The sequence below is a fragment of the Vipera berus genome (assembly GCF_964194415.1).
Source record: "Vipera berus genome assembly, chromosome: Z".
In the NCBI taxonomy this organism is placed as follows: Eukaryota; Metazoa; Chordata; class Lepidosauria; order Squamata; family Viperidae; genus Vipera; species Vipera berus.
The window spans coordinates 68953898-68979414 of record NC_138205.1 but is presented as its reverse complement, the minus strand read 5'-3'; the positions used below and the strand labels follow the sequence as shown (position 1 = coordinate 68979414).

Genomic DNA, 25517 nt, shown 5'->3' with positions numbered 1-25517 from the left:
CTGCTCCAATTGCTGATATATAGCAAGGAGCCAATCACAGATCTGTAAAGCGTATTATCTGTGAACTCAGGACCGTCCTTGTGAGTATGGTTGTAAAAGTCGCTTTGCATTGGGCTATGCGTGGGATTAGATTCTGCCATTTTGCATTTGGCCAATAACTCCTCTATCTTTTCTTTTTGAGATAGAGCGAACCCCCCCTTAGTGGCCAAAATATGCACACCCAAGTACTTGTCAACCCGCCCCAAAGATTTCAAAGTGAACTTTTCTTCCAGGGCCTTGGCAAATTCATCACACCCTTCCTTGTCAGGTCCTACATATAGTAGGTCATCCACATAAACTAACACCCTTTCTGTGGTACCCTTTGAGTTGCGTGTGAAAACACATTCATCTGCACGGGATGCAGTGAAACCAACTCGTTCTAAACTTTTTCTAAGGCAGTCATACCATAGTTTCCCTGACTGCTTGAGACCATATAACCCTTTGTGGAGTAACCATGTATTTTCCCCTTCTTGCTGGTAGCCAGGAGGGGCCTTCACGTAGATCTGCCGGTCCAATTTGGCGTGGAGGTAAGCCGTCTGGATGTCGAATTGGAAGACTTCCTCCCCCAGAGCGGCTGCAGTCACAAGGGCGGTCTTGACGCTCTCTGCCCGGACAGTTGGAGAGTATGTCTCCCCATAGTCTTCCATATAGCGTTGGGCGAATCCCTGAGCTACCAAACGGGCCTTATACAGGTAGAGGCCATTGGCAAGTGGTTTTGCCTTGTAAACCCACCTTGTGCCAATGACTTTCCTCTCTTTTGGAGGTTGCTGGGGGGTGAAGACCTTGAGTTGTTTTAAGCTCTGCATTTCCTTCTCCATCGCGAGCTGCCATTTCTCCTGTTCTTCGATGGGCAGCTCCTGGATGTCAGAGAAGGATTTTGGGGTGACCACAACGCTGTTAACAGACGCGATGTGCCCAATGTCAATTCTCTTTGGCGGGATGCCTTTGTTGGACCGCTTTGACCTCCTTACCTTCTGCCACTCACCGCCTTTTTCTTCCGTGGGTTTCTGAGGCGTTGCTGGGGAACTGGATGGCTCATCCTCCCCATCTGAACCAGGTGGGATGACATCTTCGTCTTGTTCCACACTTTCGTCGGTGGCAGGGTATGTGGACGTCTCAGGTGATGTTGTAGTCGGTGTGCCCTTGTTGGGACGGCTGATATATGGGCTCAGATCATTGGAGTGTATCTGGGCCCAATTGGAGTCCTCTTCGAAGGAGGCAGATTGGGAAGTCACAATCCTGCCCCCTTCTCCCAGGAAACGGTAGGCCTTGGAGCCAGGAGCGTAGCCCAAGAACCTCAGTCTCTGGGAGACAGATCTCCCCTTCTTCCGCAGCTGCTTGGGGATGTGAACCCATGCATAGGACCCAAAAACACGTAAATGTCCCAGATTTGGTTTCCTACCATGAACTAGGAAATATGGGGTCTGGTTCACAACACTGCTCCAAGTGCGGTTTAAGGTATAATTGGCGTATTTTACCGCTTCTGCCCAGTATGATTCTGCAACCCCTGCGTCTGCAATCAGACTACGCATCATAGTTTGTAGGACTCCATTTCTTTTCTCTGCCACACCATTCTGAGCGGGGGTGAAAGGCGCGGTAAGAAAATGGCGGATGCCCTTACGCTTTACCCAGTCCTGGAATTTTCGGGACATGAACTCAGCCCCGCGGTCGCTCTGCAGTTGTGCAATCTTGGTTTTATACTGGGTCTCTACAAAGTTGTAGAGTGATTTTATGGCATCAAAGGCTTCAGATTTTTCTGTGAGTATATACACGTGGCTGTACCGTGAAAAATCATCAACTGCAGTGAGAAAATACTGACTTTTCCCTAGGGATGGTGTGAAAGGCCCGACCAAATCAACATGGACTAGTTGATATGGGAATTGGGTCTTACGCAGTGATGTTTTTGGAATGGGCGCAGCCTTCCTCTTTGACTTCTTACAGATTGCACAGTCCAGGAATACCTCACAATCTTTGAGCTGGACTCCCTCAGCAAACTCTCCCGTCTTTTTAACCACAGGGAAGCTTGCATGACCTAATCTTCGGTGCAAAATATGGGCACACTTATCGTGGAGTGGCTTCCCGACTGACACCCTCTTGGCTTTGGTAGCCTTGAGCGGTGCTTCAGGTGACACCTGAGGTTCGGATTTCTTATCCACACTGCCTTGCTGTGGGGGCTTGGATGCAACCGCTTCACCCTTGCGGTCGTTAAGCAGCCTTGGGGTTGTCTGTGAGGCCCCTTCTAAGGGGGAGAAATATGGCAAATCATCTATGATGGCTATATTTCCAATGACCCTCTGGTCCCGGGTGACATGACCTCCCCCTTTGCGAAATAAAACTTCCACCCCGTCATCGTCGCATAACTTGATAATGCTCAACAGGTTGTTGGCAATAGAGGGCGCGTGTAAGACACCTTCAACTTTTCCAAGCCCGGGTAGAGAAACCGTGCCCTCCCCAATAACTAAAGCTTTATCACCGTTGGCCACCTTGACAGATGAGTTAATTTTCTTTAACCTTTTAAAACCTTGACTCACATTAGTAATGTGAGATGAAGCTCCAGAGTCCAGTAACCATAAGTCAGTGGAGCTATCAGCTCTTGTGGTGGGGGCACAGGTAGACACAAGATTGTTGGTACTTTTGGCCCCGCCACGGCCCCTTCCTTGTTCCTTGCCCCTACCTTGATTGGGACCACGCTTGGGGCCTTGTTGAAAATGGGGGCAGTCCTTCTTGAGGTGCCCCTCAGAGCCACAGGTGAAACACTTGAGTAGAGCATTAACCCGCTCTGAGTTGCGGTGTCGTGTGCTGGCTGGCTGGCTGGTGACTCTGTTGTATTCTCCCGTATGTCTACGTCTGCTATCTTCGTCAATGAGTCTGCCCTCGAGGTAGGACAGAGGCATGGGTCCATCCCTGCCCCCTTCCAGGGAAATAATAAAATTGTTCCAACTTTTGTCCAGGGAAGCCACAATAACTGCGACCAAGTTCTCTTCAGGTATTCGGTAATTTTTGGACATTAGTTGCGCCCTGAGGGATTTTAATTTTCCAAGATGTTCTGCCATGCTGGCCCCAAACCTGAGTCTTGTGTTGTAAAACTCAGTTGTGAGTCTGGTGAGAGAACCCATGCTCTTGCTGTTGAATAAATTGTACAATAAGCGCCAAACTGCGCAAGCTGTGAGTCCATCTGGAATGCTAGGGAACAAATTATCATCGATGGACGCCATCAGAGTGGAAAAAGTCTGTCTATGAAGCCACTCTTCTCGTGAGCTCCACGGGAGAGGTGGTGGGTTCAGGGCCATTTCAAGAATCCCATCCTTTAATAGACATGCCTGCAAATTTCTATTCCAACTGTGGTAGTTCTCACCCCCAATTTTCAGTTTTTCAAAGTTGGGATTCAACGTGGACGCAGCTAGAAAAGTTTTATCCCATTCCTCTAGCATCTGGGAGGTTGGCATTGAAAAAAATGGTAAAGGTACCCCTCTAGTGGGCGTTGGTGGTATATTTCTCTGATTTTCAGATGGCCCCCCTTCTGGGTTAAAAAGCCCGTACTGGGCATGTCCAGAAAACATGTGATCAGGGGGTGGGCGGTGCCCAAGATTGCCGGCCGGCACTTGGTTTTGAAAATGCTCTGGGAATCCTTCCTGGAGCCCCCCCGGCCCTGGATTGCCTTGAGAAGCCCATCGCTGTTCCTGAAGACCTTGGGGATGGCTAAAGCCGATGCTGGAGGAGGGGGCCAACCCCCCCCCGAAGGCCAAGTAAGGAGAGCGCCTGGGCGGGGGCGAAAGGAAGGCTGGGGGCCCCGGAGAGAGGGTCGGGGGCCTTGGGGGGTAATGAGCAGTCTTATAGCCATCATAGGTCACGAGGGTTTCTGCTGGAGAGAGCCCAGGAGTTTGCATGTTGCTATGGCTGGATGCCAGGGGTTGCTGGGCCTCCAGACTTAGTTGAGGCCTTTCTTTGTTAGAAAATGTGGGTGCACAGGGGGCTGCCATCTTGCTTCCTGTGCCGGGCCATGCGGTCTCCCTGGGCGGAGCCATCTTGTTTCCTGTTGCCCCAGGAAGCTGTAGGTCACAGTTAGGCAGGGGATTTCGCGCCGAAAGCCCTGGGGTCCCGGGGTTACTCAGGGTGGCAGGCGCCATATTGAGGAGCCTCGTGGTGGCTGAGGGGGGGCTTACCCGGCATCCATAGTCCTTCTGCACTGATGTCCTTCGTGGAGAGGCTTGTGGGGTCTCCTGTACTTCAAGGAGTTTTAGGAGCAGTTCCTTGCATTCCGGTGTAGACATTTGATCCACGCGTTGCTTGCGTTGGGCCCGGAGCGCTTCTGCTGCATCTTGACAGTCTTGGGTGGACTGTAAAACTTCCAAGCTTCCCTCTGTGGCGTGCAGAAGGAAGCCATCTGTGCTCTCACCTGGAGCGGGGCTTGCTTCAGGGGTTAGAGCTGTTGATCTTGATTGAAGACTCCTGGTCACAATCTGCGATTTCCGGCCATCCATTTCAGTTTCAAATCTAAGCATTAGCTGCAGGCTTTGGAAGCGTTCCCTTTAACCATCCTCTGTGCTACCAACTTGTGAAGCAGCTTTCACAAGAGATCGATGGAACGTTAGGGTGCTTCCAAGTGAAATAGGCAGAATGCAGAGATGCAGTCATTATGAAGCTTTATTCATCGACAGGTTATATAAAAAGAGCTATATGGCATGGAAGCATCCATGCTTGTAAGATAGAGAATGCATGCGAGAGAATAGAAAGAGAAGCAGAACTAGAAGCTTTGAGGCAGCCCCAGAGCAGAGGTATTTATGGGGGGTCTCGGCCCCTCCCTAGCCATAAAACTCTCTCGCCAATGGGGCTGCTGCAGGGGAGCAAAGAAGCCTCTTTGCTCCATCTGATGACCTATTTGGGGAACTGCCATGGGCTGGCACAAAACATGTAACATATGCCTCCTTTTCTTTCACTTCCTCCAAATCCAACCTGGTTTATCTATAACAGTGATGGTGAACCTTTTAGACACTGAGTGCCCAAAAACTGCCCTGACCCCCTACCCGCCCCCTACCCCCCACAGAGCCACCTACTGCCTCCACGGCCCGCAGCAGATCGCCCAGGCAGCCCTGCAGTGCCATGGTGGCCACGCCCTCTGCCTGCAGCATCATCTGCACGTGACGGGGCGTGACGGTGGAGTCTTGTCCCTCCTGCCCAGCTGCCATGTCCTTGGCTGAGTTGCTCTGCACAGGCCACACCCGGGGGGCACTCTCCTCCAGGGGTGCTGCTGGTGAGGAGGGGGCCACAGGGGGAGGCAGGGCTGGGGTGATGGCACGCTTGCCCACAGAGAGGGCTCTGCATGCCGCTGCTGGCATGTGTGCCACAGGTTCACAAGCACTGCTTTAGAATATCTTCTGCTAAAAGACAAGAGATTTGTGCACATGGCAAGTTCAGGAATCAATACATTTTATAATGATAGTAATTTATTCCAATAATACAAATGCCCACATGAACATATTTATTGGAGGGAAATCTCAGAAGTGATTCAACTGAATTTATCAATCTTACAAGATAAGAAAATTAGGTATTAGACAACACTTATTTCTGTGGTTTTAATTTTTCCAACTATCCACTTCCCTTTTGGGGAACCATCTTATATTCAATATAATTTTCATTTTAGTGGTATGCTTTCAGATAATATGGCAGAGTACCAAACAGGAAATGGAAAAGGAAGACTGAACAGGGAGACAGAGGTGACTTAATATTTTTCTTTTCAAAATGGTATTAATCTAATTTAAAATCTACAATTTTACTCTAGTTGACATTCTATAGGTGTTTTGATAGGACAGAATATTTTCATACTGATTGTGGGAAGAATTTATAAATTTTCTAATTATATTATGAATATTGTATAGAGAAATATGTTAACTGACCCAGTCTCCACAAAGTTACTCACTTACAGTCTCCAAAATCCTTTAAACTACACAAACATAAGAATTAAATACATATTTCAAACTGTAAATGCACAAACACACAGAACTCCGCTCACTGTTCAAACCAAGATACTCAATCCACATCTAACCACTTTGCCACCCTCATCGCGTCTGCAGATAATCGCCCGGCCGCCCTGTTTAGGGTGACCCGCTCTCTCCTTAATCAGAAGGTGAGGGAGGAGCCCTTGCAGGGTCATGCCGAGGAGTTTAGTCAACATCTGTTGGACAAAATCGCTCGGATTCGGACCGGTTTGGACTCCGACTGGGCAGAGTCTGACGATGAGGACGAGGGCAGTCTTGTCGATGTTATCTGGGAGGAGTTTGATCCTGTGACTCCCGAAGACATGGACAAGATCATGGGGAAGCTGAGCTCCACCACGTGTTTATTGGACCCGTGCCCCTCCTGGCTGGTCTATGCAGCCCGGGATGGGACACGAGGCTGGCTCCAGGCAGTGATAACTGCTTCTTTGAGTGAGGGTAGTTTTCCCGCCGCCTTGAAGGAGGCGGTGGTGAGACCCCTCCTCAAGAAGCCTGCCCTGGACCCAGCTGTATTAAATAACGTTCGTCCGGTCTCCAACCTTCGCTTTCTCGCGAAGGTTGTTGAGAGCCTGGTGGCGCATCAGCTCCCTTTGTTCTTGGAGGAAGCTGATTATCTGAACCCGTACCAATCGGGTTTCAGGCCCAGGTGCAGCACAGAGATGGCATTGGTCGCGCTGGTGAATGATCTCTGGCGGGCTCGGGACAGGGGTTGTTCCTCTGTCCTAGTCCTGTTAGACCTCTCAGCAGCTTTTGATACCATCGACCATGGTATCTTGCTACGGCGTCTCAGGGGGTTGGGAGTGGGAGGCACAGTTCTTCAGTGGTTCTCCTACCTTCTGGGATGTTCGCAGTCAGTGTTGGCAGGGGGGCAGAGGTCGACCTTGAGACCTCTCATTTGTGGAGTTCCTCAGGGATCGGTCCTCTCGCCCCTCCTGTTCAACATCTACATGAAGCCTCTGGGTGAGATCATTCGTGGTTTTGGAGTTGGTTATCATCAGTATGCTGATGATACCCAACTTTTTATTTCAACCCCAAACCATCCCAGTGATGCCCTCGACGTGATGTCCCATTGCCTGGAGGCGGTCCGGGTTTGGATGGGGAGGAACAGGCTTCAGCTCAACCCTGACAAGACTGAGTGGCTGTGCGTGCCGGCATCTCGGGAATTTCAGACTATTCCATCTCTTACTATGGGGGGTGAGTTATTACCCCCCGTAGATAGGGCGCGCAACTTGGGGGTCCTCCTAGATTCACAGCTCTCCTTAGATCATATAGGAGCTGTGACTAGGGGGGCCTTCACCCAGGTTCGCCTGGTGCGCCAGTTGTGGCCCTATCTGGACCGGGATGCCTTGCGTACAGTCACTCATGCCCTCGTGACCTCTCATTTGGACTACTGCAATGCTCTCTACATGGGGCTGCCCTTGAGGACCACTCGGAGGCTTCAACTGGTGCAGAATGCAGCCGCACAAGTGGTGTTGGGGGTTTCCCGATACTCCATGTTACACCTCTGCTCCGTGAGCTGCATTGGCTGCCAGTTGCCCTCCGGGTGAGATTCAAGGTGCTGGTAATGACCTATAAAGCCCTACATGGCATGGGTCCAGACTACCTACGGCAGCACCTGCTGCCTGCGTCAACTTCCCTCCGTCCAGTGCGCTCCCACAGAGAGGGCCTCCTCAGGGTGCCTCCGATCAGAGAATGTTGGTTGGTGGCCCCCAGGGGGAGGGCGTTCTCTGTGGGCGTGCCAGACCTGTGGAACCACTTGCCGGTTGAGCTCCGGATGGCCCCCGACCTTCGCTCCTTCCGACGCGATCTAAAAACCTATTTATTTGAACAATCCGGCCTGGTCTGTTGGGTTTTGGGGTTTGGGTTTTTAGCATAGTTTTTAATTATTGTATTATATTGGGCATAATTATTTAATCTTTTTTAACTTTTGTATTTAATATTTTGATATTTATTGCCCTGTACACCGCCCTGAGTCCTTCGGGAGAAGGGCGGTATAAAAATTTAATAAATAAAATAAATCTCTTGCTATACTCAATCCTTTCTCTGGAGTCAACATATACATACACCCACGCACCTCAAGTGTCGCTCTAGAATCAGCAGCTATACACCTATACACTATAAACAAGCCTTCTGTGTCCCGTTTTCTCTGCAGCTGCCCAAAGGCAAAAAAAACCCTCTTTATTTGGGGAAATAAATATTTCTCCTTTCCTCACAGCTGTCTGGATTTCATATTTATTTATTCTTGTGCAACCCTGACTCAAGTTGGCACCCCAAATTATTCTTCTCACTAGATAATATGGCTCCAATTAATATGAGGAACAGAGAAATGTGATAACAAATTATTTCAATAAATTAAGCATATTAACATCTTATAATTTATTTCATGATGGAATGTTCTGTTCCCAGAAAAGATTTTCTTCAGTAACTGTGATATTAACATGATCAGTATAAGTTGTTTCCTGTTGAATAACTTTATGGTTTCTCTTCCTACATCTCCAATGTGTAGGAAGACCTACACACCCCAAGAAAGAAATATTTTGGGGATATATATAAAAGCAGAATATATTTCCCCAAAGGATTAATAGAAAATCTTAGGCCGGAAACACACACACACACACACACACACACACACACACACAGACACACACTCAAGTCTCTCTGCCCCAGCCAGAAACTCAGCAGGCCAGATCTGTAGAAATGCAGGTTTGATAATTTAATTAATTTAATTTAATTTATTAATATTTCTATACCGCCCTTCTCCCGAAGGACTCAGGGCGGTGTACAGGGCAAGAATAAAACACAGAGATTTACAAAAGATAAAAGATAATTAAATACATGCCCAGTTAAAAATACAGTAATACATAATAATTAAAAAAAATAGTAAAAAAACCCACCAATCCCCCCTCAGGCCAGGCCGGCTTGCTCGAACAAGTATGTTTTCAGATCGCGGCGAAAGGAGCGAAGATCGGGCGCCATCCGGAGCTCAACCGGTAACTGGTTCCATAGCTCCGGGGCGCCCACAGAGAAGGATCTCCCCCTGGGGGCCACCAGTCAACATTCTCTGACCGGTGGCACCCTGAGGAGGCCCTCTCTGTGGGAACGCACAGGGCGGAGGGAAGTAGACGCCGGCAGCAGGTGTTCCCTAAGGTACTCCGGACCCCTGCCATGAAGGGCTTTAAACACCATTACTAGCACCTTGAATCTCACCCGGAAGACAACTGGCAACCAATGCAGCTCACGGAGCAGAGGTGTGACATGGGAGTATCGGGAGACTCCCAACACAACTCTCGCGGCTGCATTCTGTACCAGTTGGAGCCTCCGGGTGGTCCTCAAGGGAAGCCCCATGTAGAGAGCGTTGCAGTAGTCTAGACGAGAGGTCACGAGCGCGTGAGTGACCGTGCATAAATCATCCCGGCTTAGATAGGGCCGCAACTGGCGCACCAGGCGAACCTGGGCGAAGGCCCCCCTAGTCACAGCTCCTACATGGTCTTCCAAGGTGAGCCGTGAATCTAGGAGGACTCCCAAGTTGCGAGCCCTATCTACGAGGGGTAATAGTTCACCCCCCATAACCAGAGGTGGAATATCCGAATAGACCCGGGATGAAGGTATGCAAAGCCACTCGGTCTTGTCGGGGTTGAGTTGAAGTCTGTTCCTCCCCATCCAGACCCGAACCGCCTCCAGGCAACGGGACATCACGTTGAGGCCATCACTGGGGTGGTTTGGGGTCAAAAGAAAAAGCTGGGTATCATCAGCATATCATCAGCATAATCCTTTCAGAAGGACTGGAGCCAGGAGGCTTGGAGCTGATGGGATTAGAAAAAGGAAGATCCCTAAACCAACAACCCCTCAACCAAACAAATCCAACACAGGAAGGACATAGCCATCAGCCCCAGCCCCAGGGAAGCAGGACATGATCTTTAGGACATAATAGGATTAACCCAGCACCACTAGAATACCAAAAAGGCACATTGAACCTCAGGTCAAAGTTCATGCCATAGGAACAGGAACAATTCCAAACACAAAGGCCCAAAAAGGTATAAAAACCCACCACTCCCAGCTCCATGTGATCAGCCACCCCAGAAACATGCTGCTGTCACTGAAGTTTCTGGCAAGTAAATAAAAAAGAACCTTCTTTCTAAAGCAGTCTCCATTTGTTTATTCCTAGCTTGGACGGAACCCTGATGATTTTTCTTTCAACAATTGACTCACTCTTTTCCACTTCTCCTATCATCTGTTGAGTCAGTTATAAATTTAATGGATCTACCCTGCATTTTAGCGACAATGATTTTTTTATACTATGTGCAGAATTCTACTTTAGTTTGCAATTTCGCCTATGACATTTATCAGGTCATAGCATTTGCTATTCATTTCCCCGAAATACTTCTTGTTTGAAGAATACAAATAAGTTTGAAGTATGGGGACATTTCAGAATGTGTGTGTAAAATACACTGGGATATTTGTGCTGAACTTCTAGCTGCCAATACTGTATTCAATTTCCTTGTTGAAATAATTTTTGTTTTCATTGTGAAATCTCATGGAACTGCAAGGAAATTACAGGCAACAGGGAGAAAGGAGAGCTGCTTAACTCATACTTTGCTTCAGTCTTCACACAAGATAAACTATAGACTGACACACCAACAAAAAAAACACTGCAAAAGACACACGAGAAAAAAAAATTAAAATAAGCAAGAAAATGGTAAGAGAACTCCTACACGACCTTGACGAGTACAAATCACCAGGACCAACAGATTACATCCCAGAGTTCTGAAGGAGCTGGCAGATGTTATGTCAAAACCGTTGCACATCTTTCATAAATCTTGGAGCACTGGGGAAATACCCAAGGATTGGAAAAGGGCTGATGTTGTCCCCATCTTCAAGAAAGGGAAAAAAACAGACCCAGGAAACTACAGACCAATCAGTTTAACATCAATATCTGGGAAAATCCTAGAAAAGACAATCAAAAAACACTTGACTACGAGCCAGCAGTGTGCTGCAGCAACCAAAAAAGTTAATACAATCCTGAGTTGTATAAACAGAGGCATAGAATCAAGATCACACTAAGTACTAGTACAGCTTTACAAAGCCCTAGTAAGACCACAACTGGAATACTGCAGCCAATTTTGGTCACCATACCACAAAAAAGATGTTGAGAGTTTAGAAAAAATTCAGAGAAGAGCAACTAAAATGATCAAAGGCCTGGAGGCTAAAATATACAAAGAATGGCTGCAGGACTTAGATTTGGCTAGTCCAGAGTAGGCAACTTTGGCTCTTTTACGACTTGTGGACTTCAACTCTCAGAATTCTGGCTCAGGAATAGTGGGAGTTGAAGTTGATGAGTCATAAAAGAGCCAAGGTTGCCTATCCCCTGGGCTAGTCTAAAGAAAAGAAGAAATAGGGAAGACATGATAGCAGTATTCCAGTATTTGAGGGGCTGCCACAAGGCAGAAAGGGTCAGGTTGTTCACCAGAGGAAAGGACAAGAAACAATGGTTGGAAACTCATCAAGGAGAGAAGCAACCTGGATTTAAGGAGAAACTTCCTGACAGTGAGGACAATCAACCAATGGAACAGCTTGCCTCCAGAAATCGTGCATGCTCCATCACTGGAGATCTTTAAGAAAAGACTAGACAATCACCTGTCTGAGATGATGTAGGTTCTCCTGCTTAAGCAGGGGGTTGGACTAGAAGACCTCCAAGGTCCTTTCAGCTCTATTCTATTATTATTAACTTTCCCTACATAGTAGAAAACCTCCCATTATACATTTTGGCTATAACTTAAATATAGAGATACTTTGCATAGATTCTATTCTTATTTGAGCAGCCCATCCAGGGCGCGCTGGCGGTTCATACAGTTCGCCTCAAAGTCTCCCTCTCAAAAAAACAACCTATGTGAAAGTGGTAAGAGAAAAGCTGTAGCCACGTTCCGCCATTTTAACTCGTGCCACAAACCCTCACAGTCCTCTCTGGCTACTGCAGCTGCGTGCGCTGGGAGTTTTACGCGTGCGCAAAGAAGGAAACCTTTCTGGCACGTGATTTCCGCAACTTTGTGACTAATGAAGTTCACCTGATAATTTCCGAAAGCAGCACGTGGCTCTGAATTTCTAGGAATGCCGTGAATTATGGCAAAACTGGGAGACGGGTTACAGGTGCTCTCAGTGGCAGCCTCTTGTGCACTTTGAAAGTCAAAAGTCGCAAAACGAGAACGGTAGTTTTTCAAAGACGTGTGACAGTCACATGCCCAATGTGGATAGTTTGACTCGGTTTCCCAGGGTTCATTGCGGTGGCTACCAACACGGATTTCGTAGAAACCTGGGGGCGGAGCCGCGAGGGGTGCCGGGAAAGCGAGGAGCATGGCTGCTGTGTTGGTGTTCTCATCCCCTTTCCCTAAACTCTGTCGTTTTCTCCGAAACTGCTGGGGGCAGCTTGGGGGCCACGCAGGTCCATGGGGTAAGGTTTGTAATGTGCTGTTCATCAGGATAGCCCTCAAGAGCTCAGTGGAAAATTTCCACGGTCATCTTCCAGCTACTCGTTGGAGGTGCTTGCGTCGCTCAATCCAAGGGGGGAATTGAAAGCTTTTTAGAAAACGGCTTTCTTATGAACTCCATGCGAATTTGCTAGTCAAAGTAGCTTCGGCTTTGGTGCTTGGATCTTTGCCTTTTGTCTGTTTGCTTGTCTGTTGCTCTTTTTCTGTTCTTTCCCAAAGCAAAAAGGGACAAAATGCAGGGAGATGATTTCCTTTGCTTTTTTCTCGCTTTATAGTTTTTAAAGAGAAACCGATTGTTAATTAAATGGAGGATGGCATTAAAGCTGAAAGTAGAGCATTCTTATAGTATACTCCAAAACTGTTTATATCCCTCATGCGTTGTTCAGAGTCTTAACGTGTAAAAACAAAATATTAGAGAAACAATAAAAGGTTATGACAATCGGTTTGTTGTAGAAGGATGTGAGTTTTAGTCCCACCTTAGGCAGGAAGCCAGCTGGGTGACCTTGGGCAAGTCCTCTAAGCCCTAAGAAGCAGGCAAAAACAAGCAGCTTCTGAAATTTTGCCAAGAAAACCGCAAGGAATAGTCCCAACTTTCGCCATGAGTCAAAAACTGACTTGAAGGCACATACAAAAAGATGAGGGACAAGAGAGATGATTTTTCATTTTTTTAAAAATTGAATGATATGAAATACACACACACACTTTGGATTCTGAGCCTGTGCATTCCATTATATACTTATTCAGAACAAAGTTCACTTGTTTTCAGGGCTGCCTAATTCCTCTTAAGTGTTTAAAATTGCTATCATACTTAATAGACCTTATGTTAATGCAGCAATTTTTAATTGTTCAATAAAATATGCTGAAGTTCCCTGCATGAGTCCGAAAGCTCGGAAGACTAAGCCTCTGGTACTGGTGATCGATTCAGATCACATGTTAAAAGAGTGCTGCTAATTTCAGCTGTCGTTGGTTTAAAATCTAAATGCTAGTCAGTTCACAATGAACCTCCTTAAAAAAGGCTTTAAACTATTTTAAATAGACTAAGATATGAAACTATTTGAGTTGATATCTTTTTCTTTAGCTCCTGCTTTAACAATACAAGCTCCAGATTCTTTACTCAATCCTGTGGAAGAGAAAACTGAGTATTTTGAAAACCCCAGCTTTTTAGACAGCATACTTTGGATGCCAGCTCCAAAGTCAAGGCGAACAATTGAAGTAAATCGCACCAGACGAAGGAATTCTAACCATCTTATAAAAATAAAGGTAAATTGTTAAATTTTCCTTGCAGAAAATTGGACTTTGTTTCCCTTGCATTGCTTTTAAATGTTTTGTTTTTCACTATCAATAGGACTTGGCAATTAAGTTCAAAAATATAAATGAACATCTGTTTCAATGGATTTGCTGTGAATGTATAGTATAAATCTGGGCAGTATGTGGCTGCATGAAATCCCTGCCAGCTGCAAATGTAGAAGCAGAATTGGTTGCAAAATAGCTGTATTTTAGTGTGGTTTTGCTTTTATTTGTTTACTTTAATTTCTAACCCCATGAAAAACAAATTGTTCCAGCTAAACAACTATCCATCTAACCCCCATGGCAACTATTTTCTGCCTCATTTCAGGCTGATTTTTAAGTAGGAACAAGAGATTCCTGGGAAAGGAATCATTTTATACCCACTCTTGAGTTTCTGTCCTTCATATGCTGTCCCCAAAAGTAAAAAACAACAGGCTAAAATAAATTTCCTCCTACTTCTTTGATCAAACAGCCACCTGCAGCCCTGTAGCACATCAAGGGTCCGAGATCCAGATCCAACCCTTCAAATATTGCCTGTTCCTACTAAAAATTAAAATACTAACTTGCAGACATACTTTGATTTCTACATAGCATTAGATAGTACTATTCTTGTTGCATTAGTTTTATTATTTTGATAGGTTGTTTAATCCTATTTTGCACTCCATTTTATTGTTACGTTAATGAAAAAAAGTTAAGAATGTTTATAATTATTCTCTCACCGCTGCATTTTAAAACTTCCTTTTTTTCTTTTAGAGAAACATAGATATTTGTCCTGAATGTGGCAACCTGAAAGAGAAGCATGTTCTTTGCGGCTATTGTTATGAAAAGGTTAAACAGGAAACCTATGCCATAAGAAATCAAATTAGATTATTGGAAAATGGACCACATAAGGCTCCCGCTACAGAAAGTATTGTGCTCTATACAGGAGAAAAACCCAGAAATGAAGATGAAGACAAGCGAATTATCGAAAGGAACAGGAAACGTCCATCTTGGTTCACATTGGACTAAACAGACATCAAAATGGAATGTTTGATTCCTTATAAAAATACTAGTTTGTATAGTAATACGTCCAGAAGACCGTACGGTACTTTGTGCTGTAGTTGCTCAAGCATGCTCTTTGCAGGACTATGTGTATGAGTTGTTTGTACTTTTTAAAGACTGGGTTTTGTTTTGTCTTTTAATATATACCCAGAATTTAATTCTACATTTGGAATCTGTATGGATAGGGGAATTGGCTGTTAACGTAGTGATACCATAACCTTATAGTAACTTAAATAAGTTATCATTTGAAGAAGTGGGGTGTAACTACATGCAAAGATGGATTGTATGTTATTTCAGCTTGTATTTAAAATCCATTTGCAATTAAAGCATATTCAATTTCATGCGTCCTCTATTATTTCATTTTGCAGGCAATTTTTTGAGAAAGGTAGATGCCTGAGGAATACAGCTATATGGATGGCATCATGCCCAACCTAAATTTCTAGCTATTAACCAAAGTCTCCATTTAGTTTAGCCTGCAGTCTCTTGATTGAATACACTTGTTTGTTTGGATTAAAGTGGCTGCTCATATTACTCTGGGCACCTAACAACAGATAAGAGTACTCTACAAAATGGAACCAAAAAGACATAGGTACGTACATATATATTACATATATAATATATATAGTATATGCTGATCACTAAAGCAAATGGATATTAATTAAAATCAGAACCTATCAAAGCACATGCAATCTAATAGTGATTATTGCTCTCGCTTTACAATCTGAAATCCTTATTTCATTCACCAAGACCTGGGTGTCACTGGATGAGGGATTCCCATTCTCAGAGATGTATCCAGCTGACTCCCAGATTGTCACAAATCTGACATACCAGATCTAATATTGTTATCAGAAGAAATGTCAACATGATCTGATAGGGAATGTAACATTACCCCACTGTCATGTGCAAATCATACCCTAATACCTCTTTAGACCCTTTTTTACCACATGCTCCAGGGAGATGGGAGCCATTAGAGTGGTCATCCCTAGAGCCTCATACAGTCAAATGGGTTCCAGAAGAACCTGAAGGATTTATTACATAGTTTTGCCAAAATGTTAGTAAACGCTGAGCCTCTGGACAGGATTGCGCCTATGTAACCTCTCGCAACCCTTCACTCCCATCATTCCCAGTGATTCCACAGAGAAATAAAGGATTCTGGAATGGATTAAGAGATGATCAGGCTGCCGTTGGAGGAAAACGAAGGGTGACTATGAATGGACACATCTTAGAACTGCTATTAAGGCCTATCTCATGACTACAATGGTGAAAGAATGCAATTTTTCTGCTCTTATTGCATCCACAGTGTGTAACCCATTGACTCTTCTGGATCATCCAATCCCTCCTGGCCAGGGGACTTGGGTGATTGTCTTCAGGGCTGTGCAGAAGAATTTGTTGAATACCTTGGATAAAATTTGCTTGGGCTCATTCCCAGTTAGAACCCTTGTGTGGAGCCAATCCTGATGAGATCAGTAAGGAGATATCTTGCCCAGTAATTTAGGAACTGTTCGAGAACAGTCTTCCCCTCCCCTTCTTGCTCTCTGCTCTCTATCAGTCAATCTATTTTTTATCATATTGACTTGTTCTTCGTTTTCTCTCATTGTTTATTTTTTATTGAAATATTTTACTTCTGTTTTATTTACACAGTTTTCTTTGCTTCCTTTTTATTGTATTTTTCATAGACCTAGAGTATTCCTGTGGCACGATAGGCAACAAATAAATTTAACAAACACTTGTGTTTGGTGTACACTAATGTACACCAAACTATTCACATTGAATCTAGTTCAATAACAGTGCTATTTTCACAAACTGGCTCAGTTTGAATACAAAGATGAAATGATCTACTTAGAGGAATAGCAAAGATAATGGACTGGAAAACAATTGAACTCTTTGTAGCAATAGTTTGTTAATGACTGTAGACAACTATTGTCTAATTTAGATGAAGTCAATGGTACAAACTGTCATATGTAAATCACTACCATCCTCATGGGGGCCAGGAATAGTTGGCACTTTGTCATTTCCCAATGAAAAGCATTATTTCAGTTAGTTCCTATTGGTTCCATCACTTCCTTATGCAGCACGTGATTGAGTTAGATCCCGCCAGATAATAGATGATTCAGAACAATTCTGTGTTTGAGCTGTTGTGTATCTCTTTACCACCTGCTGCAGCTGATGGCCTCAACCGTTCATTTTGGTGAGTGATAATTAATTTTAATTAAGAATGATTTTTCTGTAGATCCAATAAAGATGAAAATGGAAAGAGCCAAATATTTATAAAGTGGAAACCTTTTACTATGCACTCTCCTGAAGATTGGACAGTGTGGATAGAAAAGGTTTTCTTTTCACTTTTTGAAATACATGCATATCTACATGATAAAAAGAACCAAGGGAATAACAACATACCTGCTTCTGTTTATTTTTTAAACCCAGATAGGTTTGGCCAGTTGCTGAGCCCTACTCCTTATTTCCATATCATAATAAACAATGGAAGGAGTATCTGTAGCTTATTTAGTTGCTACATTGGCAATTGCTTCCATTGGTTAGCGTGATCAATCATAGCAGAGGGGAGGGAAGTGTTGCATTTAATTACACTGAATCCCTAAGGGGAATTTTAGAGTTTCACTTTTGACTGTGCGGATAATACATATCCAATAAACACGTGCTTTGAGGAAACTTCAAGCCTCAGAATTCTGATTTATTTGGTTTCATTAGTCAGAACCTTGACATACAGCCTTGGTGGAGCAGTGGGCTAATGCCTCCTTAAGTAACACCAGCTGCCTGCAATTAGTGCAGGTTCGAGTCCCACCAGGCTCAAGGTTGACTCAGCCTTCCATCCTTCCGAGGTAGGTAAAATGAGGACCCAGATTGTTGGGGGCAATTAAGCTGACTTTGTAATAATGCGGAAGAAGAACATCATGGCTTCAAAATCTAAGGGACTGGTTTGGATAAAACTCAGCAGCACTTTTTCATGCAGCTGCTGATAAAAACAGAATCACCAACATGATTGCCAACGTCTGATAATGGATATGGCACAAGAACAAGAAAAAGATAATTCTATTCCGCATAAATTTAATTCGCCGCTTCTGTTTAGTGGAGGGTGGAGCAGAAATCTCCCCCCTCTCACTTTCGGAGGATTTTTATTTCTGGGTTTGTTTGTTTTTCAGGAAATCAATCATGCAGAAGAGAGAAAATCAATATTCTTACCCAGTTCAGTCACGCTGTTTATGATCATGCTTAATTTAGTACTTTTTGGCTTTGGCTGCATGTAGCTTGGGCTAGACTCATGAATGATGCTAGCCTTTCTTCTGCTGGTTTCTGGAGAGATTTCCCCAGATGTCCGGATTGACCACTGTATCTCCACAACTTGTGGGGCTTCTCTCCTTCTTTGCCACCTCTTTGGGGTGGTTTTTGGCCCATTTAGGGTCCTTAAACAGAAAGAAAACAGCCGTAGAGTGCAGAGCCCCGCAATCCCTCAGCTGTTGCACTAACTGCGCAAAACCAGAAGCCCTTACATCAGTGATGGTGAACCTTTTAGAGACTGAGTGCCCAAACTGCAATCCCAAACCCACTTATTTATTGCAAAGTGCCAATATGGCAATTTAACCTGAATACTGAGGTTTTAGGGTTAGGGTTTACATTAAGGTTAGGGTTAGGGTTTACATTAGGGTTAGGGTTAGACCAGGGCTTTTCAACCAGTGGTATGGATACTACCTGTGGTACATTGGTACCTGGAAGGTGGTATGCGACCATCCTAGAAAAGTGGTAGCGGGGGAGGGGAATGAGCTGAACTGGTGGCAGCACCGCACAAGCCCGAGCAAGAGATGGCTGGAGCTGCAGGGCTGTCAAGGCTCAGTGAAAGCGCCAGGATGAGTGCCATTCTCCAGCTGGAGCTCGGTGCTGATCCCAGCGCTTCTGCTGAGCCCAGAAGAATCACCGATCAGCTGGAATGTTGCAGCATCTCCAGGGTCTTGTGATTTACATTCAGATGCTTGGCAACTGATTCATATTTATGATGGTCACAGTGTCCCAGGGTCATGTGAAGTGACCAAAACCTGCTGCAACCACCCAGCAGACAAGGGAAATAAAAACCAAACACTGCCCCCACCCCACCCCCACTGCCAATCCTCAACAGAAATGCTCACAACAATGAAAACCTCGGACAGGAGGAACAGCGCCGCCGGGCAGGCAGGCAGGTGTCTTGCTTGGCTGTGGTTTGGGGGGCACTTTTCAATGCCATTGTAACTTCAAACAGTCACTAAGCAAACTGTTGTAAGTCGAGGACTACCTGTACTTCATCACTTTTTTCCTTTTTTTTTGTTTTGGTCATTAGGTTTTTGACACCTTGCTAGGCGACTGGTGGTACTCGGATGTTGTCATATCCTAAAAGTGGTACAATGGGTGAAAAGGTTGAAAAGCCCTGGGTTAGACTTAGGGTTTACATTACTATCTTTTGTCTTAAAAGAAAAACACAATAATAGAGATTTCAATGATACAAATAACTTTTATTGAAAGTTAAAAATTTGCATTTGGCATGCTTTTGACCAATTGTGATTTTTACTGTTGTATGTATGCTGATAATTTGTCTAACCTTGGCTCATACTTTGTAAGTCTGAGAGCAACACATGCAGCACTCAGGTCATCTGTTAGTCTGTTTCTGGTGTCAGATTTTATATAATTCAAAGCTGAAAACAGCTGTGAGCAAACATAAGATGATCCAAACAAAGTAAGGAAACCAGTCCCAAGTGCTTTCATTGACTTAAAATTGTTTGGCAGAGAATTTCACACTTTAAGGATTTCATTTTCAGAACCAACTGTGCTGTTCTTTGCCATCCCTTCTATCTTCTCAAGTGTTTCATGCAGGTCATAGAATGTGCAGCACACATTTCCCATACACAGGAGGAGTGCAGACCTCGATCATCCATACAAGCTCTCATTTTCCCATTAGCAGGAGCCCAGGTTGGTTCCTATGAACAGCAGCCAATACAATGTTCCCCTGCACAATCCCAATACAGTAAGTGCCATGTTTGTCCTGTCCTCTCATATAGCATACAGACCAGCTTCTTTCTCACTGATGTCACCTCCTATGCTGCTTCCCTCAGCCTGTGCTGTGCAGTGAGGGCTGAGTGGGTGCCTGGCTGGCTGTATGAGCGGCTGGAACATAGGAACATAAGAAGAGCCCACTGGATCAGGCCAATGCTCCATCTAGTCCAGCACCTGTATCTCACAGTGGCCCATCTATAATAAGGAGGTAGCACATACCCATCAGGGCTAGTAAGCCGTGATGGACTTTTCCTCCAGAAATTTGTCCAGTCCCCTCTTAAAGTCATCTAGGCTAGATGCCATCACCACATCCTGTGGCAAGGAGTTCCACAGGTTAATTATATGCTGCGTAAGTGGGTGTTCCTCTTTTATTGAGCAGGGGGAGAGTAATTGGTCCTCCGCACCCCAGCAGTATCTTTTCTGGTGGCTGTCTGCTGGTGTAGTATAAAGTAACATTTTTGTACTATGGTGATTCATTATAAATACATCTTTGGGTGTCTTCTATGGACTTTAAAGAGCTGTCTTCTATGGACTTTAAAGTTCCTGTGGAAAAAAATTATAAAGCTTTGTTGTGTGGATATATACTGGATTATACATTTTTGTGCTAAATCACAGAATCCATTTTATTTATCCTCATGTGTAGAAATATGTATGTTTGTAGAAATATGTATGTATGTTTAGAAATATGTATGTAAATTTGTGGGGAGTATTTCCAAAAGTAAATTAGGATTTCCTGACTTTATATCATAAAAATATAGATTTAAACTTTTACAATGCAGTCAAAAAGACAAATGTGATATACCCATCATTACTTCAGGAAGGATACCACTAAACACATAATTAAGATCATTTTAACCTTCCTGGATCTGACTACTCAGAACAATAAAAATACCAACATTTCAGTGTTGCTAAGGACAGAAGAAGGTAAGTACTACAGTACTTCAACTCATGCAGATTACAATAATCCTAAATGGAAAGATTAAAATGGTTTCACAATCAAGAGTTCTTCTCTTTTAACCTAATCTGTTCAGAAGAATAATAAAGAAACACTTCCATTGCTCGAATTTCAACAAGGGAGCCACAAGGCGACAACATGAAAGACAATTTGGATTGTTGGTTAAGCACTAGGCTAGAAACACGGAGATTGCAAGTTCTAGTCCTGCTTTAGGCATGAACATTAGGTCAGTCACCTTGAGCGACTTTAGGTCAGTCACTCCCTCATAACTGAACTCATCTCACAGGGTTGTCATTCCTGTGGGGAAAATAGGTTGAGGAACGAGTATTAGGCTTGAGTTATTTATAAAGACAGGATAAATATGAACCAAGATGTACCTCAGCAGAAGTGACTGGGGGAGTGAGGGGATGGGAGCTAACCACATAAAATTATTAAACAGACCATGATATTAGTAGTGCTATCATGAAACCCTGCTGCTTTCCCCCACATTCAAAGCACCTCCCACCAGCCACTGCTTCCCCCACCCACCCCCGATGGAGCACTCCACTGCCGCCACTGCTCTCCCCCGCACAAAGCGCCCTACCACCACTGCTTCCCCCCCCATGGAGCACTCCAGTGCCACTGCTGCTTCCCCCCAGGATGGAATGCTCCGCCACTGCTTCACCAAGTGGTGAAGGTGGAGTTTGGGAGGCAGTGGCAGGGCATAGCCCAGGCATCACCCAGCAGCAGCAGCAAAGCTCACCCTCCCCACTCAAGAGGCCACTAGTGGCTCCTCAGCTCCCTCCAAGTTGAAGAAAGTGGAAGCGCAGCAGTGGGATTGTTCTCAATAAAGTGGGTGCACACAAGTGAGCAGTGTACCCGGCTCTTATTGTTTGAGAACAATCACGCTGCTGAACCTCTGTTTTCTTCAATGCAGACAGAGCAGAGGCACCCAAGCCACTGGCATCCACTTGAGTGGGGAGGATGAGGAAGAGGAGAAGAGCTGGCTGGCCAGGCAAGGAGTAGGTTGGGCGATGGTGGCTGACTGGCTGGGGCCCCTCAGGGGGGGGAAATCTGCCAAGCCTCATGGCAGTGGCATTGGCAGCTCCCCCTACCCAGCTCATGAGGTGTTACCCCCCGTTGATAGGGCTCGCAACTTGGGCGTCCTCCTGGATTCACGGCTCAATTTTGAAGATCACATAGGATCCGTGACCAGAGGGGGTTTTGCCCAGGTTCGCCTGGTGCGTCAGTTGCGTCCCTATCTAGACCGAGATTCCCTACGCACAGTCACCCATGCGCTCATGACCTCCCGGTTGGACTACTGCAATGCTCTCTATATGGGGCTGCCCTCAAGGACCACTCGGAGGCTTCAGCTGGTGCAGAATGCTGCTGTGCAAGTTGTGATGGGGGTTTCCCGATACTCCCATGTAACACCTCTACTCCGCGAGCTACACTGGCTTCCGGTTGCCCTCCGGGTGAGATTCAAGGTGCTGGTGATGACCTATAAAGCCCTAAATGGCTTGGGTCCGGGATATTTGAGGGAACACCTACTGCCGGCATCAGGTTCCCTTCGTCCTGTGTGCTCCCACTTGGAGGGCCTTCTCAGGGTGCCGCCGGTAAAAGACTGCTGGCGGATAACACCCAGGGGGAGGGCCTTCTCAGTGGGTGTGCCAGCCCTTTGGAACCAGCTGCCCATGGAGCTTAGGACTGCCCCCGACCTTCGGTCATTCCGCCGGGACCTGAAGACCTGGCTCTTTGAGCTTTCTGGCCCAGGCTGAGAGTTTTTTAATTGGGGTTTTATTTTTTTTCAGGGATCTATTTTAATTATTTTTAACTGTTTTTAACTCTTGTATTGTATTGATGTTTTTAAATACTTTGTAAACCGCCCTGAGTCCTACGGGAAACGAGTGGTATATAAATTCAATAAACTTATAAACTTATAAACTTATTTCCCCAGCTTGGTACAAGATGCTTGGCAGAACCCCCCCTTCCCGCCCCTGATCAGACCCATGCAGCACCTTCTTTCCAGGGCCAACTAGATACCAGATTCCAACTTCGCGAGATCTTTTTTTTCCATGAGAAGTTGGAATTGATTGGTTGAACTTTTTTTTTTAGTCCCACAACTTCTTTTGTTTGTGGGACTGCACATGGCAGTGGAGGACAGGTAGCCACAGCAGAGGGATGAAAGAGCCGCATGCGGCTCCAGAGCTGTGGATTGCCGACCACTGGTCTAAAGTGAAAAGGTTTATAAAACCCAGCTTAAAAAGTCACTTGCCCAGGGAGATGTTAATGCAGGTTGTTCAGATGGACAAGACTGAAGGCCTAGGACTGGAGTAATGGTGCGTGTGCCCACAGAGAGGGCTCAGAGTGCCACTTCTGGCACACATGCCATAGGTTCACCACCACTGCCTTAGATGTTCTGTTTTAACAGCCTTCCAGATGAGGTCCAACTAGATACTAGATGAATCTTTTGGGATAAGATATTCCATAAGAAGGGCTACCATGGTAAAACACTTTCTCTATGTCCCATCCACCTATTGTTGTAGATCAAACAGCCATGTAACCAAAATATAGCTAAAGACATAAATTAAATAAATACAAACAATTAAATTTAATTGAAACCTGTAGAAGAATTTTTTTAACCAATATCCTAAATCCTGAGAGAATGAGGGGCAGATGTAGCTTCTTAGGGAACACATTTCAATCCAGTATGCAGGAAAAAAATTATAATGGAAATCTCTTTGAATAGGCTTCTCCTGCTCTTCTATGACCAAGCAGAATCATATAAGGATGGGCAGTCCGACAGATACACAAGAAAAAACTTTATGGCAAAAATTACTCATTAAAAAAACTAAAAAAGAGGATCCAAATATCCAAAATTAGCAGATTACAGTGAATCTTTTGCATCCATGCATGCCAACAGCCAATTAATTGAAGAGAGCTTGAACACACTTGCACTTCAATAAAAAGATTCAACTGAAAAAGAAATTATTTATCACTAAAACTGATAAGAATGAAAAGTAACAGAAGGAAAACAAAGGTATTACATATAATAAAGGAGCATAACAGGTACATTCCTTACTGGCAACATGGTAGTTTTGATATACAGGTTTGCATGAAGGCTCTGACTGTTTTAAAAAGTTGTCCTGTCCTTACTGGCAGGTACAAACTGTAAAAATTATACAATAATGTGAATCTTGAATATCCTGTTTTTGATTAATCAGTGACAGAAACACAGTCATAGGTCTCCTTTATAATGGTCCCTGATGTACAATCTTTATAAATTATACATGGCTGTATAATAAAAAAAATAGAAAAATATCTTTAAAAATATGATCTGTTATTGAGTCACATAATTTAATTTAAATTGACTCTCCATAGCACCAAAGTGAGAACTAAACTGTTTCATTTGCCAACCTGTCAATACAACTTGAGAAATCCAATCTGTCAAACATATAATGCCAAGTTCATGGGGGAGAAAGTAAGTTAAACAAGCATCTAAGTTATCTTTCAAACATTATATATTAATAGTGGGACTATTTATTAATATTTATGTTGTTCACAGTCCTGATTTGTTTCCATGCTAGCTAAAATAATGTTAGAGTTTCTCTGTTTTCTATAAATTTTTCTATTAATATTATTCATACAAGCATATATGAAAAGGCTTGATTGAACTATTCGAACCATTAACAGTGTACAGAAGGATATAACCTTAACAGCTTATAGAAATATCTTACATCTAGCTGATATTTAATAAATTGGTATATTCAAATATTAAACTAAATGATAGATTAATATATTCAGAATACAATTTATAATATTTACATTCAAAAAATTCCAAGTTTAATTACTGATTTCTGAGGCAGAATTGGGAAACTTATGTCTGATATCAGGAAAAACTGCTGTCTGTCAGTGGAGATTGCTGTATTGGTAGCTGGATGAAAAGCAGATGATAAGCCTTGAGATGATCCAATTAATTTAAGGAAATTTCTCCAAAATTTCACTGTGAAGTGTACTCCTCTATCTGAAATTATACACACTGAGGGGCGCCATGCAGTTGGTAGATATGTTTCAGGAACAATTTAGTCAGTCGTTGTGCAGATGGGAGTTCTTTACAGGCGATAAAGTGAGCCTGCTTTGAAAACAGATCTATCACAGTCCAGATGATAGTATTTCCTCTACTGTTGGGTAGGTCTACAATAAAGTCCATAGCTATTTCTTACCATGGTTGAGAAGGGTCTGCTACTGACTGCAGTAGCCCAGGGGTTTTCCCTGGAATTCTTTTCATGGTGGCACATACGGTACAACTCTTGACATAGTTTTCCACATCTCATTTTAGCCCCAGCCACCAAAATTGCTGGTGGATGAGGTGTAAAGTTTTTAAATATCCAAAGTGTCCAGCCTGTTTTACATCATGGTTGTGTATGAGAGCATTGAGATGCAGGATTTCAGGTAGATACAATTTTTCCCCCATGTATGCCAAACCATCCCTGCATATTAGGAAGGTTTGGTTATCTTTGAAGCATTGATCAGTAAGGAATTCTCGTTTTATCTTCTTCACTCCCAGGTCATCAGGATTAGGGGTTCTGTGAGGTGTGAGTTGTGCTGCAGGTGGCGAACTGGGGATAATTGCCTCATAGACCTTTTTGCATTCACTTTTGTACTGTGGCAGTCGGGATAGCACATCAGCTAGGAAGTTTTTCCTTC

At 44.3% G+C, this 25517-nt stretch overlaps 1 protein-coding gene across 1 annotated transcript; it reads left to right on the top strand.

Annotated features, from left to right (window-relative positions):
* The first annotated feature begins 12319 nt into the window (after positions 1-12319).
* LOC308677491 (large ribosomal subunit protein bL32m-like) lies at positions 12320-15183 on the top strand. The gene is made up of 3 exons (XM_081343933.1): positions 12320-12477; positions 13593-13774; positions 14555-15183. Exons 1-3 carry the CDS (start codon positions 12381-12383, stop codon positions 14807-14809), a joined length of 534 nt encoding a protein of 177 aa, XP_081200059.1. The 5' UTR covers positions 12320-12380; the 3' UTR covers positions 14810-15183.
* Positions 15184-25517: the final 10334 nt, after the last annotated feature.

Coding starts and splice junctions, on each gene's coding strand:
- LOC308677491 (XM_081343933.1), top strand. CDS start 12,381: ATGGCTGCTGTGTTGGTGTTCTCATCCCCTTTCCCTAAACTCTGTCGT. Junction 12,478..13,592: donor GGGCCACGCAGGTCCATGGG/GTAAGGTTTGTA, acceptor CTTTTTCTTTAG/CTCCTGCTTTAACAATACAA. Junction 13,775..14,554: donor ACCATCTTATAAAAATAAAG/GTAAATTGTTAA, acceptor TTTTTCTTTTAG/AGAAACATAGATATTTGTCC.